Source organism: Haliaeetus albicilla, chromosome 2 (genome assembly GCF_947461875.1).
Source record: "Haliaeetus albicilla chromosome 2, bHalAlb1.1, whole genome shotgun sequence".
Taxonomy (NCBI): Eukaryota; Metazoa; Chordata; class Aves; order Accipitriformes; family Accipitridae; genus Haliaeetus; species Haliaeetus albicilla.
This window is the reverse complement of record NC_091484.1, coordinates 33,063,446-33,081,050: the sequence shown is the minus strand read 5'-3', so window position 1 is coordinate 33,081,050 and position 17,605 is coordinate 33,063,446. Positions and strand designations below refer to the sequence as shown.

General features: G+C 44.6%; 1 protein-coding gene across 5 annotated transcripts in view; it reads left to right on the top strand.

Moving 5' to 3' along the window:
* PDE1C (phosphodiesterase 1C) overlaps positions 1 to 17,605 on the top strand; it is a 326,062-nt gene that overhangs the window by 232,951 nt on the left and 75,506 nt on the right. For all 5 annotated transcript variants that reach the window (XM_069770055.1, XM_069770081.1, XM_069770062.1 and 2 more), the window contains 5 exons: positions 1,204 to 1,317; positions 2,182 to 2,364; positions 4,553 to 4,619; positions 10,078 to 10,194; positions 12,128 to 12,268. In XM_069770055.1, the coding sequence (XP_069626156.1) occupies positions 1,204 to 1,317; positions 2,182 to 2,364; positions 4,553 to 4,619; positions 10,078 to 10,194; positions 12,128 to 12,268 (622 nt within the window). The remainder of the gene's footprint in view (positions 1 to 1,203; positions 1,318 to 2,181; positions 2,365 to 4,552; positions 4,620 to 10,077; positions 10,195 to 12,127; positions 12,269 to 17,605) is intronic.

Here is a 17,605-nt window from a genome sequence, read left to right as displayed (position 1 = left end):
AATACAGATACTCACTTCATTTTAAGAACTTCATGCACGTGTCTACTGTAGGAGGTTGGGCTTCCACTACGGTTAATAAAGTGAGAGCAGGCACCTATATTGGGCTCTACCTCTGAATTACCTTGTGGAAAAGTTTATTTTTCTCCATGGACTATGGAAAAAGCTGAGGAAGAGTAGTCTCCTAAGTCGAAGACAAATTTTAGGTGACATGACTACTCCGCTACATTTTTGCATCTTGAACAGGGCAAATTAACAACTTATTTCTGCTACACTGTTAAATATATATTTGAATGTTTATTTAACTGCTGTTTAACAAGGATGAAGACAGTCACAAAAATGTTTTAACATGTCAAATCTTTATCCCATTGTCCTTTTAAAGGAATGATAATTTTCTTCTAATTGTAAGCATGTATATTCTTGGCTTGTTTAAAATATTTAGATTTTACTCTACTTTTACATTTTCTTCTCCTCTTTCTTCCTTTTTTTGTTTTTCTAATTTGCCACAGAAAGTAGACTGAAGGAGAGGAAAAGACAAAAGAAAATTGCACAAATATATTAATTGTCTTTGACACAGGAGACATTTTCTGCACAAATTTTTGTTTTCAGAAAGTCTGTTCCCCCTGCCAATAATAATAATAACAACCTTATAAAAACACTTCCATGAGTTCTGTTTAATATAGATGGTATAGTCTAAAGGTGGCCTCTTGATCTAAAGAAAATCATAGCATTTCCTAACCTTGTACAGTATTTCTGCAATGGTATTTCTAAATATACTCTTAACACAATTTTGCGTATGTGTACACCAATCATCATAAATGGCTGACATTTGTCAACAGATACTACTCAAGAAGTTACTTCCTTTCTTATGGCTGGAATGAAATTTCCCTCTCCTAGCTACTGTGTTAAATTCTAGGTGATTTCTATTTTAATTTATTTCAGTATGAGTAGGGGACAGTCATAACTTGCTGACTTATTTGAGCCTAAATATAATGTGACGTTTGCCTGACATCATTGTGATGATCTTTGAAAAGTTATTTTTGTTGATTTCTTATATATGGCTTAAGGAACCTTGTAGACTTCCAAAAGTTTTCACCTGCCAGTCATGTATGCTAGGTCTCATGACGAATCCAGTTTTGAACTGATGCTCACTCTCAAACCAATTTCTGTTTGTACTAATCAGGTTTCTGTTTTCCTTTTCTCTAGATTGCGGTCTTTGGTAAAGCAGTTAGAGAGAGGGGAAGCTTCAGTTGTAGACCTAAAGAAAAATTTGGAATATGCTGCGACTGTTCTTGAGTCAGTATACATTGACGAAACTAGGTGAGTTAACTACAGACATCAGCATTCTTCTTATATCTAGTACTAACAACGCAGAATTGTAATTTACACGTCAGTTGGGAAAGTTGTTTTAGCCAAGATTTATTACTCACAGATAATATGTTTTTAATCATTAAAATACTGTATTCTGTGTAGAGCAGATCTTCAATCCTTGGTCTAAAAGCTTCTTTAAGTTTTCTGGGGCAGGGGAGGAGATCAAAAGCAATCATAAATTTAATACATATTCTCTTGGAGAAATTTTTTCATAATAATTTTGTCCTGCTTTTTCTGAAAGTTTCTAAATTCCTACTCCTCTATTCCTTTTGAATAGTGTTAAATCTTTTCACTTGTATCAAGTCTTTGAAATTAAAAAAATTTTTACTCCAGATTATGATAGAGGTAGACTGGTAAGACATTGCAGAGGAGTTCCCCTTTCTGTTATATGCCATTTCGCCAGTGCTAAATGCACTTGTAGAGTCACTTCATATGACCAGAATGAGAAAGGAGAAGACTGTATGATACTAACTGTGAAGTTAGACATGTCTGTAAATAAGCTCTGAAGGGCAGAAAGGTCAGGAATACTGACGAGCTGAAGATAAGTCAATGGGTGATTATGTAGTTGTGCTTCAGAAGGCTGATACTTCTTGTTTGTTGGCCTAGTAGTGAGTTTCACAATCTGACATTTAACTATACAAGAGGATAAGCAATCTGTTGAAGACTTGTGCAAGTGTGTTCCATTAGGGCTGACAAACCAAAGACATTTAGCAACTGCTTTAATTAGAATATATGTGAGTTTCTTTTTTGTTAATAATGTTGCAATGCTCTCCAAGGAAGTCTGTTTACCCATCTTTTCCCTCCCCCTTCTAGGCGTTTACTGGACACAGAAGATGAGCTCAGTGACATCCAGTCTGACTCTGTGCCCTCGGAGGTCCGGGACTGGTTGGCTTCTACCTTCACACGGCAAATGGGGATGATGCTCAAAAGGACGGAGGAAAAACCCCGGTTCAGGAGTATTGTCCATGCAGTTCAAGCTGGGATATTTGTGGAAAGGTAACAGAGCATGTAATTACTTTGTTCTAGTAGCTGCCCAGGTACGGCAGATTGCACCTGTGGTACGTGATGACACAATGACAGGAGATGGAGGAGAGTACCTTAGGCCAAAAGACCTCAGAGAACTAGAAGATGACGCTATTGAATGAAGAATACTTTAATATACTTCTAACGATGTTCTACACAGATCTGGATAGCACCTCGAAACCTGGGATTAAGTAATTGATTGCAGCTTGAAACAGCACATACTGATCTGTTCTTAGCATAATATGGATGTAATAGCACAGTTGGGATAGTTTTGACAGAGAATATGCACCTCTGCATAGCCCTAGGTCAACAATAACAGCTTTTAAAATTCGGTCAGCCCAGACCAAGCCCTCCCTTACCTCTGTTTACTTCTGTGGTCTAGTTTTATTTATGAAGAACTGCTAAGAAACAGAAGAAAATCCTGTATTATAGTATTGCTGGTATGAACTATAGACCAAGACAGATGTGAAAACTTTGGAGCCCAGGGCAGATTTCAAAAAACCCATTGAGTCCTCTCAGCCTTCTTTCTCTGTTGTGATTTGCATCAGAACCTACTGCTAAAACTGATTTTACTTTCTGAACCCTTTGAAACATTTAGTCATTTCAATTTGGACTGACTTCCAATCTTACTTTTTCTTACTGAGTAACCACTCTGCACTGACATTCCTCCTTGAAGCTAGAAGGAGGGCTGGTGCATGTGAAACTGTCAGCAGACTTTAGGCAGCATGAAAGACAGCAGGTCCCAGGTCTCTACAGCAAAACTCAAATCGGGAATGGAAGAGCAGAGTGCCTTTCACTGTTCATCAGAATCACAGTGGCAGCCTACCAGCCCTCTGTGCAGGAGGCTGGGCGTATCGGTGGACCACAAGCCACACAGACACACAGAAGCCTCCTCTGGCATGTCTATAGCCGATTTTTTTATCTGTGTACCAAAGTTACTGTACATGTGTTAAGAGTGGCAGCAAATTGTGATAAGACTAGACCTGTCATTTCTCCTTGGAATGGGTTTCTCCTAGGTTTGACAGGCTATTTGTGAATTAACCCTCACTCTCAGTGGGGGGCTTGCTCAACAAGGAAGTAAATGAACTGCAGAGAGCTGGATGCAGGAGGCTGTTTTCCAGCTGATCTGAATCACTGTGGCCTAAAAGAGGAAGTGTTCAGATACGATATGGCAGCAGAGGAGGGCTGTGGCTCTTCTGAGCTAAGGGAGAGGGGCTCTGCCTGAACTGTCGTTTAAGAGAAGGCTATGCGGCTCCTGACTGGAGGGAGGAGGGGGTAAGAAATTCTATAATTTGGGGAATGGGTGAATTTAATTCTCCAAAGGGGGATGATTTTTTTCAGGTCTGAGTACAGAACATGACAAAGAAAAAGGGAAGTGAAAGAAGACTTCACACAGCATCATTTCAGATGGGAGAAGAGAGCTTTCCATCACCTCCTTTTAGTCCTATGTTGCTTAAGTGCAAAAACGGGTGACCTGCAGAAGGGCATTTTAGCTATGACAGTGTTTCTGCATTCACCAAGCCTGTTAAACACAGTGTAGCCTGAAAACAAGTTTAAAATCTGGTACATACTTCAGTGCGTTGTTCAGTATGGTTGAAGATGTTGATTATTGCCTTATGCTTTCTCTCTCTCTCCCTCAAACACATACACACACAGAGCAAACACCCCAAAGATTTTATATCAGTCTTAAAAAAATGCAGACAAAAGTAACAGCTGTACCAAACTAGAGTTGATTCATTGCAGACAACAAATGATTTCTGAAATGCATTTAGAATTAGCTTGCATGTAGACCAGTGAGGGAAATGAAAAAGCAGTATGGTCATCTGCAGTGGAAAATGGGGAACATCTTGTTTATTTGAGTGTAGTCTTTCCCTCTGATGAAGACCTGATATTGGCAGATTCTCTGTGATGTCCTGCCAGGTAGCCAAGCTATGAGATACTGGGGAGTGTATAGTCTCAGGTTAGGCTATACAATAAGAATGGTATAGAGAATGTTGTGCAAGTTAGGAACAAGAAGGAAGAAAACAAACAAAGTTGCAGTTAGGGTTTTGTGGGCTAAATAAGGTCTCATGTAATGGTCTGATGCTTCACGATTTTTGGTTGGTTGGTTTGTTTTGTTTAATTCTATTTATGCATTGCCTTATCTATTTTATCTTTGTAGAATGTATAGACGGACTTCAAATATGGTCGGTTTGAGCTACCCACCAGCTGTAATTGGAGTGCTAAAGGTAATCCCAATAAAAAGGTGTTGGGGCGGGTTCTGTACAAAGCATCAAGATAACACTGTGATATTTGACTTGGTAAGGGGGTCTTAGTACTTGCCCTTCTCTCTGACATTTAGTTTAGTTCACATACATTAATCGTTTACTGACCTAAGGGAATATCCTTTCAATAAAGGAAAGAAGAGAGTTCAAGGCTGTGGCCATTTTCAGGTTGTGAAGGTTACAGCTCTGTTCTAAATTACAGTGATTAAACTGAGGACTTAGTAACATGGTGGAATCAACCACAACCTCCCATGGGGAAGAAAGAAAAAACAGATGGAGAGAGGTAGAGAAAGAAAAGGATCAGTTGCTGTGAGAGAAGTGAATTTCTTGCGTTGCTCAGCTTCAGGTCTTCGAGGTGACAATCGGTTTAGGAATAATGACCCTTTCATGAGTTTTGAGGTTTCAGAGAAAAACTGATTAGTCAGAAGTAGTCTGAAAAAAAAAAAAGGTTTAATCCGTGGGACAATTGTGAAGTTCTTGACTTAGGCAGGAATTATCAAGACTACAAACACAAGTTAGCAACCAACTGCGTACACAGCAGCTTTGCAGATTACATGTTGCATGTGGTTCATCCATGCCATGCAACGGTAAAAAAAGGTGATACAGTGGGGCAATACACAGGGGCATTACGTGTAAAGCTCATGAAGCAATCCTGCTGCTCTACTCCACACTGGAAAGACCTGCAGTAAGGGTACTGAGTCCTTTTTGGTTTGGATAGTACAACTCATCAAAAGATGAATTACAGAAGGTCCATTGAATGCAAGAAGAATGATCAAACATGCCTTTCATGTACAGAATCAAAGCATCCATCCACACCTTTTTCCAACTGCAGATTGACAAGCGTTAGCTTCACTCCTGCAAATTGGATCTAAAGTCTTTGTTCTTTTAGAACTACACCCCATAACCAGCTTATGAGGCATATCTATAATGGTACCTCTTCTCCTGAGCTCCTCAGCAGTAACAAGACAATTCAAGAGCCATCAGCTGCTCTCAGCTAACTTAAACCTTACAGAAACCCTCTCCTCTTTCTATGTTTTTAAATGATTACGGGTCATAAAGAGGACTAATCATCTAAAGTAAGTTAAGACACATCAATAACAACAAAGGCATTGACTAAGTTTGCTCACAGTGAAATAACTGCTGCTTGGCCACTGTGCACTCTAGGATGTATTTTCTTCCAAAACTATTTTGAGAACATGTCTTTGCCTGGATGGCCTTGGGTTTGGTAGTGGATGTGGTTGAAAAAGGAGTTACTTGTTTTGAAGAAGTCTTCTGTCTTTGAAATAATACTTCATCTTGAATTTCTCAGTCCCATCTCCTTAATGGAAAATGGCACATTTTGATGCTTGCTTCAGTCCATTAAAGCCATGTAAAAAAACCTTACAACTACCTGACTGCTTGATGTGCTCTGTAAAACAAGCTGATGGCTTAAGCATGCAAAAGGGTGTAGGAGTGTACCACACACATCTCTTCAGCTGTTCTGGATTGCCATAATCAACATTCCCCTCAGAGTCATGCTACTAAGGACAAGGATTGAGATGACATGGAGTCAAAACTAGTTTATTTTTGAACTATGTGCTCTCCTTTTTGCTGCCATGGCCAACAGGACATCTGCACTGAGTAACCCAAAGCTGTGGAATCAGCTTGGCAAAATGAGGTTGGTTTTAATAAAACAATGAAATACTGCAGCTTCTGTAAAAAATGCAGATGGAGTGGTAGCAGTGCAAGTCCTAGTTGTATAATCTCTCTCACTTTTTCAGTGGATGAGAAGTTAGGCAATTTTTTTAATTGATTGCACAACATCTCTCTATATATCTATATATTGGATACTGATTTTTCTACTGCAGTAGCCTGTTGCCGTTCTGCATGACATGGGTGTGGTGATGTAAGATCTGTTGCCACAAAAGGGATGATCAGCCTTGTCTCTCTTTTGAATAGTGGCCATACATACCATTCATACAGACATGTTTGAATAAGTAAGTATGTTAATTTACCCAGTAAGCTGTGGTGATCTGCTGTTCAGCAGTGTAGTGCTAGAGACAGAACTTCACATTAACTAGTTGCTGAAGTAGTTACCTGCTTTAGAAGTGATTTTTTCAGCTTTTTCTGATGCTCATGCTGTCAGGGCAATGTTTTCTGGGCTAGCTAATGTACAAGTAATGAACACAGAACCTGTAGTCATTTACAGTGTCTGCAGTATAGACTTCTGCTTGTCTGTGGCTACAAAAGTGTCAGGCCTTCCAGTAGTGTTGAGAAGAGTAACACCTATCCCTGAATCTGCTTGTTGGCTTATAAAACAAACGAAGTCTCCAAGGTTAAGGACAGACAGAAAGGCAGGAAACTGAGCATTTAGGAAGAACTGGTGTTTCACTTCATCTCTAGGTTCCTTCAAGCAGTGGAGCAATGGCCAAGTAATATTGACACAGAACTGAGAAGTAAGACACCTTGGATCTATTTGCAGTTACACCACAGTGGGTATATGTGACATTAGAGCAGCTTATGACATTTCAGCTGAGGCTAAAGGGCCTGTGACCTAGAGAAGTGTAGCACAAAAAGTTTCCCATCCCTTGCTTCTCCTGCTCTCCTTAGGGAGAAGAAACTGGTTTTCTCCCCCTTCACAAGACATCTGTGAAGTTCTGCCTCCCTTTAGATCTCTCCCCATTATAGGGATCACTTCTGTGTTAAATTATTTTTTAAGGTCATAAAATCCACTAATTTTCAAAGTGTAACTGGTGTTGCTGCAAGCCTCTAAGCCATCTGTGACACTTCCATGCTTCTGTTAAGAGGATTTTTCCCCCTAGATATTCAGGGTAAAATGCTGCTGTCATTATTGTCAATAGCAAAACTTCTGTTGACTTGACAAGAGCAAGGATTTCTCCCTCATTAAAATCTAGATATCACTACTATGAAACTTATTGTCTATGTGGTTAACCATTATTTCATGCAAAAGAACAATTCTGATGTACTATTCTGCAATTTCACAATTTGGTAAATTTTATCTGCTGCAAGAGCACAACATTAACTGTAGGAAAAACATATAGAGGAACAAAGCTTTTTTATTTTTACAAGATAAGATTGCCTTACAGTGAATTAAATTTCAGCATAGCTGAGACATTATTTTCAATGCTATAGGACCCAAAAGTAAATTATTATATACATGCAAGTGTTAAATTAATTTGCTTCCTTGACTGAGATAAGTGATTACAAAATAAAAACACTCAAAAACCAGGAAAATACATAAAATTGACTCAGTGGATGCTTTGGGCATTATTTTTCTTGCCCATTTTCTAAGTTTGTTCAAGGGCTTCAAAACATGTTTTCTTGGTGGAACTTTTTCCTCTCTTGGTTGTTTTTCCTCTCCAACGCCTACTGAAAGTGTTGAAAAGTTGCAATTTATGATTGCTCTTCTGTGACTTGGGCCACAAATCATCTCTGGAGAAGCTTGACCCTGCCTTCAATGTGTGGGCTCCACACAGCTTGTAATATCAACTGCTCAGCAAGCAAGTGATTTACTGGGGTAGGTGAAAGCAGAGCTGAATCTTCAGCATCCTTGATATTCACTCATTAATTAATCTTTCTGTGGACTGTTCTTCCACAAGAGGCATACTCAGCTCTGTGTAATCAACGCTATGCAAGTAGCAAGGTTGTCAAGATCAGCCTATGCTGGAGAAGGACAGTACCGAAATACACTGGTCTTGTTCAGAATGTAAGAAGTCCTGTAGCTATGCTGATACATGGGTGACCGCCCACAAGGCGGTTAAAGGTCACTGTCCTTTGCATTTGACTTGAAGTCAGGTCCTTACTTGGAACATGACCATGACAACAAACAACAAAGGTGGATTGGGCTTTAAGAGCTTGGTAGATAATTGTAATTTAGGATTTTTAGTATTGCTAAAAAAGATGGCAGATTTTTAGACTCTAATCCTTAGCAGTATTCAACATTATGTCTAGCCAAACACCATTTCTTGCACTGAGACCGACTGTGCACATACATGTGTGATATGTAGTCATCTTTCTTTCTTGGTGAAAGCACCACAAAGAAATGCAAAGGTAACCTGCAACAGAGTTTGAAAGTGGAGGGAAACTTCAGTGTACTGATGTCAATCTTTAATATGCAGTTTAAGGAGAGTCATTGGGATAAATCCCTTTGGGAAGTACATCAAAGTTCTCAGCAGGCAAGAGAGATTGAGAGCTGGTCCTGTGCCAGGTGCAGCTGCATGGTTGATCTGTGTATCATTCTTCTAGCTATAACTCCTTCTGCACCTTTCCTCTTTGTTGCTAGGAGGAGGAGAGAAGGGTTCATAGAGTTTCAGGAACATGCAACTCTGATCTCAAGGAGCTTTATCTTGCTAGAAAATGAGTGCTGTCAGCTGCCACGGCCTTCCCTAAGAGTTGAGATTTGAACTCAACCTTCTGCAAGAAGGTTTATACCTTATACTTTAGCTTTATGAGCTGGGAAGTGAACTTTCCCTCCTCAGTCTCTTGACTGACCACCCTGCAGCATTAATATATCATTTACAGCTGACTGGAACTTTCCCAACTGGAATTAGATGTTTACTCTTCTGTTATAAAGCTTGGTTTTTGCATCATTATTAGCACTTAATGTAACATTACTGTGATTTTCTCTTGCTCTGTAGTTTTCTGAGTGCCCCAGTGGACTCACTTATCTTTAAAAAAAAAAAAAGGAAAATTAGCATCATGCTGTCTTTGGGCAATTTAAGCTGCAATAATCACAATTCAGGATTAATATTAAAATCAGAAGGAACTAAGTTGTTCTTTGGGTCTAGCAAGATAGTTCTTCTAGTTAGTTATTATTTTGGTTGATTGAACAGTAAGTTGTAAAAATATGACCACAGGTGCCTGGGATTTTTTTACTGCAAAAAGCATGCCACCTTACTCTGTTTTGAGCATGAGTGAAGCATTGGAGTGCTTTGCTCATAATACAAAGTCATAAGAACTCTATAGGGACAGAAAAATCCAGAGGCTTTAATATCATTAAAAAGCATATCTTCATGATTCCTGTTTCCTTCAAAGTTAATATTCTTTTTCATAGACAAAGCACGTGAGTAGGGGACAGAGAAGGGTAAATCAGTCACAATAGGGCCATCCCAACGTTTCAGGTACTAAAGCAAAGCAAGATTCTTACGGGTTTGGATTCAGCCTTTGCTGATTAAATTCTGGTGTGGAGAATTGCTATGTTTATAATAAACAAACAGCATATGTGTTCTTAATGGAAGGTTCTTAAACACAAGTCATACAATACTGATGAGTAAGTTAGACTACATTGGTTAAATGAAATTGAAGAAGTTAAAAAAAAAAGCTATGCACTTATTCTCCATTTGTAGATGTAATGTGATAGAAATTGAACTATCGTTGTAAAAGGGATGACCATATTAACTGTCTTCTCTACCCACTCTTGCAGAATGTAGACAAGTGGTCCTTTGATGTATTTGCACTAAATGATGCCAGTGGGGATCATGCACTGAAATTCATTTTCTATGAACTTCTCACACGCTATGATCTGATCAACCGTTTCAAGGTCAGTAGTTAGAAGATAGGTCTCTTCCATCTTGGATTTTGTTCAACTTCCCTTTCATCCTGCTTTGTTCCATTCAGAATGCAATTATAGCGCTATTCGAAGGCTTTGTGGACTCTGCATTTTCCCCAGTAAGCAAGACCAAATGTTATTTAAGTAGTACTTCTGATTGCAGTGGGACACCATGAAGTATACGGGCTTCCAAACAGGCTTTCCCATGGAATGGGAAATACTACATTTAATCTGGTGGGAACAATGGTGTCATTCTCCTGAGATTCATAGGACTCTGAAGTGTGCAGGCAAAAAAGGAGAGCTTGAATTCAAATTCAAATTCATCCAAAGAAGCACGGCCAGCAGGTCAAGGGAGGTGATTCTGCCCCTCTACTCTGCTCTGGTGACACCCCACCTAGAGTACTGCATCCAGCTCTGGGGTCCTCAGTACAGGAAAGTCATGGACCCACTCCAATATGTCCATAGGAGGGCCACAAAAATGGTCAGAGGGATGGAACACCTCTCCTATGAAGAAAGGGATTGTTCAACCGGGAGAAGAGAAGGCTCCAGGGAGACCTTGTTGTGGCCTTTCAGTGCTTAAAGGGGGCTTATGAGAAAGATGGGGACAAACTTTTTAGTAAGGCTTGTTGCAATAGGACAAGAGGTAGTGGTTTTAAACTAAAAGAGGGTAGATTTAGACTAGATATAAGAAATTTTTTACAATGAGGGTGGTGAAACACTGGAACTGGTTGTCCAGAGAGATGGTAGATGCCCCATCCCTGGAAACCTACAAGGTCAGGTTAGACAGGGCTCTGAGCAACCTGATCTAGTTGAAGATGTCTCTGCTCATTGCAGGAGGGGTTGGACTAGATGACCTTTAAAGGTCCCTTCCAACCCAAACTATCCTATAATTCTAGAATTGTTACAGAGGTTTGTAGATACAAATGTGACATATCTTTTCCTCCAGCTTTGAACAGGCTTAAATTTGGATAGCAAAAACGTTGCTCTCGGATCTTGACCATTCTCCCCACACAAATATTCTGCTGTCCCTTCTTCCATTGACACTTCCACTCCCTGGGTGTCCTCACTCACTTTGGCTGGAAAGGGTTTACAGGTCTCTGGTTCCTGTACTTCTTCAGGAACTGCCTGTACCCAATTAGAAATGTTTGAAGAAGGTAACTGGTCAGAATTGCATCCTCCCCTGATATGTACCCAAGAGGAGAACAACAATGCTCCTCTAACTATGGAAATATGAGCGGTTAGGGTATTTGCCATATAAGCAGATGAAACTGAAGAACCCATGTTGCCAGTTGCATATGTTGCAGCTGACACCACCTGTGTAGTCTCCTCTCTAAAAATCCCCTAAACTGCATGTTCTTGAGTGTGCACAGTTCTACTTTTGGAGTCAGAAAAGCATGGCAAGCCCGTAGGATGGGCAGGCTGGATTTTGCTGTGAAAAGCCAGAGGTCTGATAAACGATACTTCTCTTAGTAGAGTATCTCAGACTTGCTATATGATGTGTTTCATTAGAAAATCTTGAATGTCAATAGTAAAGCAGAGATATATTCCAGTGGGTTGTCAGGGGAACAGACAGATGCTTGTGGCCTAATTAGAAATATTTCTCCACGGGGAATCAATCAAGTGCTCTCTGTTACTTTTCATACTGCATGTGTCTTCCAGATGGCATTTCATAGTATACATACTTTTGTGTGTTTATGTGTGGGAATGATTCATCCATAATGTAATTAGGGATGGGAAAGCCAGTTTGAGGAATTAACCTGGATTCACTCTCTCTCTCTCTCTCGTGCCTGTTTCAGATGTTTTAGCATGTTATTTATCTGTGAAGTACAAACTGCTCTTTGGGACCTCTTATCAAAATGCTCCCCTCTGAATGATAGCCATTAAAGGTGATTATTTCGTTTTTAATTCTGTCTGCTTTACTCAGATCCCCATTTCTGCCCTGGTGTCCTTTGTGGAAGCTCTGGAGGTTGGCTACAGCAAGCACAAAAACCCATATCACAACCTAATGCATGCTGCAGATGTGACACAGACAGTCCATTACCTGCTTTTCAAGACAGGCGTAGCGGTAAGTACAAGAGTTGGCATCCTGAATGTATAATGAGATTACAACAGTTTTTGCGCAGTAAGGAGATTATGATTATCCACAGTAGAACTCGTTTGCACTGAAACAAACTTCATTTGCTATGGCTGTGCTAATGAAAGTAGAGACTTAGGATTATTTAGAAATAGAAGGTAGGTGAAGATATCATTAAATCTTTTAACTGTGATCTAAAAGAGGACAAATGAGAAACCCAAGCTCCGTTTATCGCTCTGCCACAGCTCTGCCGGGTGATTGTGCCAACTCACTTTTATTGGAATTCATTTCCCCTCATGTGAAGAAGCAAATTGTCTAAGCTTTCTTCTTACTTATGGGAGCACGGCAGTACCTCCGAAGGACAGTTCATTCCACTTACCTGAGGATGACGAGAGCCGTGCCCTGGAGATGCTGCTCTCCATCCAGACTCTACAGCAAAGCCGGCTGAACTGACTTGCGTTTGGGAGCAACCTTTTGTGCATACGGTCCCTTGATTGCCACAGTTGTGTTGCTTTCAATTCTGAAGGCAGACCTGGATGCTCTTTGCGGAGGAGTAACGTGCTCCAGTGCCTGCTGTAAACATGTCCCCAGTCTCCTGTGTTGAATGTAGACTGCCCCTGTGGATTCCAGTGTTTACCAAAGACGTATTTGGAAGGAGTCAGGCCCTGTCTGTCTCGAGACCTGACCCAGACTGCCCGATTCCGACCAAAGGTGTGTCAGTTGCTCCTGGTTGTGTCTGAAGTAAATAGGAACTAGGTCGAATTTGCAACTACTACAGATGCATACCCAAACCCTCCCATGAGATCCTAAATTGTTCCCTGCTGCTTTTAGGGCCCTTAGTTAATGAAAATGCACTGAAGGCTGTAGTCAGTAAGAATAATAGAGCGTTGAGTAATGCGAATTGCATTATAATGGTGAGCAAATGGATCCCCTTTTTCTCCTGAAACCGTTGAAGAAGGGCAGTTTTCACTTGGGGCTACTCTGCTCTGAAAAGGGACTGGATGGAAACAGCCCTCCTGCCTGTGTATGTTCAGAACTGCCTTTTCCCACCGTGCTGCTTCTCGGGTGTGTTAGTAATTTAGCCGCAACTCATCTGTGAATGAATGAGTGCTGTTTCATTCTAGCCCCTCTTGCCAGGGTGCCGAATGGGGTTTCCTATTCTGTCTGGGAGCGCAATAAAGCTAGGCAAGTGTTAAAAAAGAGAGAACTGGAAGGGCATGAAAATACAGGAGTAAGCGATGGAATAGGTTGCCTTTTTTTTGCTCAAAGAGGGAGAGAGATGATGTAGCAGCTAGAAAGAAAACCAAAGCCAAAACCCTCTCGTAAACCACACCAAACCAAACCCTACCGCCCCAATGTTTTCACCTATGTACAGAGCAAACTGGATATGAAGTCCCTGAGGTGCACCAGGACTGTCAGTTTTGTGTGTTCCCTGGTTTGCAGCAAGCCCTGGGCTCCAGTAACCTGTGCTGGATACCTGCCAGTCCGCTCCATGGCTCCACGTGGGAGCAAAGCAATCAGTGCTGTTGAGTGGAAACCAAGGTGTAAAAAAGTAGTTGACAGCACGGCTTGCTCCCTGCTGGCTGTGGGGTTAAAGACCTTAAAGCCAGAGGAGCTCAGGAGCTCCCGGAGGTATTTTTTCCTGTAGAACCAGTTTTCATGGCAAAGCTCCACTTCTGTGTTTTACTCTTAGCATTGAGGTGAAGCTTTTTTCTCACCTGTCTCGTGAACTAGAGATGCGAGGCCGCTTCCATGCGTGTTGGCAAACGACACTCGCACTTGAGTGCTCTCATACTTCTTGTTTGATCAAGCAGGTAGGAGAGATGAGCCCGTGGCTTGTACCCTACCAAAGAGAGGAGGGATGCAAGCTGGGGGAAATGGAGCTCTCTCTCTTTTATTTATTTATTTATTTTATTTTTTACACGAGGCCTTTGCTGTTCAGGGTACCAAAACTAGTGTAAGTGAAGCACGCGTGGGAGATCAACAGGATGGTTTTCTATGTGGTATTGGGTCAGGAAAGCAATTGCTTTCCAGCATTGTGGAAGATCAGTGATCAGACCCAGCCCTGAGCCTTCTCTTCTCCCAGCTGCACGGCGGCAGTTCCCTCCGCCTGCCCTGGTGTGCCACATGCCCCGGCCCCTCACCATCTCGAAGGCGCCGGGCTGGGCCCGCACCGCGTTTGTCAGTGTCTTTCCTGTCCTGGGGAGACCAGAACGGGACACGGGAGTCCACGTACACTCTCCAGAGTGCCGAGTGAGAGAGGAGAGCGTTGTTTTGGGTTTTAAACTGGCTTTTATTGGGGCTTATTGTTTTTTAACTGGGCTTTATTGGGTTTTATTGGGTTTTTAAATTGTTTATTGCCCAATCTTGTCAAAACTTCTTCCGGTCAGAACTGAGGCTTGTGCTTCTCTAAAGCGCTGACCGCCCGTCTTGAATGTTTGCAGGGATGGGGCATCTCCCTTCTTTGGTGACCCTCTTTTGCTATCCTCTGCGCAGTGCCAGGGTGGGTCTGGCTTCATCTTCACCCACCCATTTGGTAGCTGAGGCGAGAGCTAGCTGAGGACAGCCCCCCCGCACTGGCATTTGTCACCCTCAGAGTGACCAAATGCCACGTCCAGGCCCCAATAACCTGGGTAGCGCTCCAGGGGAGTCCAGGAGGCTCGTCCAGCGGTGTTCGGTGGCCCCCGGCGGGCGGTCTCTCTCCCTCCACCCGACGGCCCCCGGCGGTCGGTCTCTCTCCCTCCATCCGACGGTCTCTCTCCCTCCATCCGACGGTCCCCGGCGGTCGGTCTCTCTCCCTCCATCCGACGGTCCCCGACAGTCCCCGGCGGTCGGTCTCTCTCCCTCCACCCGACAGTCCCCGGCGGGCGGTCTCTCTCCCTCCACCCGACGGCCCCCGGCGGGCGGTCTCTCTCCCTCCACCCGACGGCCCCCGGCGGGCGGTCTCTCTCCCTCCACCCGACGGCCCCCGGCGGGCGGTCTCTCTCCCTCCACCCGACGGCCCCCGGCGGTCTGCAGTAGCGTCCGGCAGTCTCCAGTGGGCTCCAAGGGACTCCTCCTGGTGCAGTGGTGCTGCCGGCCAGAAGATGGCAGCCCTCTCCTCGCCTCTTCCCCGGGGCTGAGGGCGGAGGAGGCGGCCCCCCTTGAGGAGGGGCGGGGGCGGGGGGTGGGCAAGCAGGGCTCATCTGCGGCTGTCAAGCCGGGTGAAGTTTCTGCTGAGCCTGCCGAGCGGCCGTGGCTGTTTCTGGCCCGCTTAGGGCTGGCGCCGCTTGTTGGGAGCTGGCTGCTCGGAGGGTCCCGGAGAGCCCCCGGCGGTCCTGCGGCACTTTGGGCAGTATGCTGCTGGAGGAACCCCGGGCGTGGTGGTGTGGTGCCCCATCGGCCCCGCGGGAGGTGGGTCCACCTCCATGGGCTCTTCCCCCTGTGGAGGTGGGTCCACCTCCATGGGCTCGTCGCCATTGTGCGGCAGGCCGACCTCCGTGGGCTCGACTCGACTCGGCTGCCGTAGGTGCTGCTCCTCCCGTCAGCCCGCTTGCGTGTTTTGGGCTGCGGAGGCATGCTGAGCGGTTCCGAGAACCTCTCCTCTGTCTCGCCCCTGAGCGTGGGCTCTCGCCTCGCTTCGCCGCGTCCTCCTCTACCAAGCACGCGTGGTGTCGGAGCCCGTAGCTGCTCAGCGAGCTGTGGGCCGGGCCGCAGGGCTGCCAGCTCCTGTGCCGGAAGGCTGGTGACGTCACCAACGGCCGTTAGGGTGGCTGGTGTGGTGGCCCATGATGCCCCGTTCCGGGTGGCCATTTTGCTTGCCAGAGAGAAAGGCCGCCCCTCGGGCACCGGGGCTGCCCTGCAGCTGCCCTTGTGTGCCCTGGGCTCCAGCTCCAGCCCCCTCCTCGTGCCAGGCCTGGGGTCCCCTCGACGGGACGGTGGCCGCAGTGTCCCGGGAGGGTCGGGGAGTCTCCGTTACCCTCCAGCCGCTGGGCTGCCTGCAAGTGGCCTCGTCCCCGCACCTGACAGCAGCAGAGAGGGGCAGAGGGGAGGAGAGGGCCTGGCGTCCTCCGGGCCGCTGCGCAGGGGCGGCGGGAGGAGGCCATTGTAGGGCCACCGAGGGAGGTCCTTGGGGCCTGGAGGTGGGGTTTTCACTCTGAGGACGGGAAGGCCCGTGGGGGATTGCTGTCCCCGGCTAGTTCTTGCCTCAGCTACCGAAGGGGTGCTTGAAGGTGAAGCCAGAGCTGCCCTGGCGTTGCTCAGAGAATAGCTGCAGATCAGTCGTGCCTCTAGACAAGCACGCAGGACCGATTTGATCTTGGCTACGGGCTCTTCAGGGGAGTGCTTGGGGTGAAGGGTGTGGAGGTGCTTCCCTCCCATCAGGTGATTCCCATGGACAGCGTAAAAGCTGTTGAGAGCAGTGCATCAGTTAAGGAGGGAAGGGAGGTGTCTTTCCTTCCTCCACAGCGACTCAATGAGCAGCAGTCTGCAAAGAGCAACCTTGCCGACTGCGGTGTGGTTGGAAGAAGGAAGACGAAGCTGGCTGCGAAGGTGTTTCTGGTGACGGCTGGCCGTGCCTGTGCTGCCACGGTGACGGCGCATCCCAACGTGCCCCTTGTTCCTGTGTCGTCCCAGTCCTCTGCTTTCGTGGCCTGTACAGATAGAGAAGGCAGTACCGACTTCTAAACTGTGCACCGGTGTCACGGGGGAAGGTGTCATCTCTCCGCTATTGACTAGTTTCCTTTCTCCCTCTGGCTCGTGCTTCTCTGTCAAGGCCACTGTGCAGACCGCGTCTTTCGGGAATTGTTTGTCTTTTCTGCGGGTTAGATGTTTACAAGCTTTTAGGTGAGAGAGCGAGCTGGCGTCGGTGGGGAGGAGGTGCTGGTGAGCGCTGTCATTTTCCTGTAATGAAAAGCATTCTGGGTGATGGAGATCTCAGGACACCTTTTCTGTATTCGTACCGTACTTGTTGCCATGATGCCGCATGAGCAGGAATAAAACAGGAGATAGGTTTAGGTAGTAATGGTCAGAGGGCAGCTTGTCTCTAGGACATTTCCTTGGCCTGAGTTGATAGGCAAGTAATCTTTATTGGAAAATGTTCTGATATGACCATGCTTGTGAATACTCTAGCCCGGTGCAACTGTGACTCTCTGGAGGAGATGAACTCAGGGGCGTGCCTGCCTATATCAGCTTGATATAGCTGATAGATGATAAAGACTTGGATAATTTTTCTTGAGTCAAGTTCTGTAGTGAATCGCTCAGGACAATTACTATTTGAGTGAATTGACTTTGGTTCTTCATGAACTTCTTCCTGAATACAAACCTGGGTTTGCATCACGGGGAATAAAG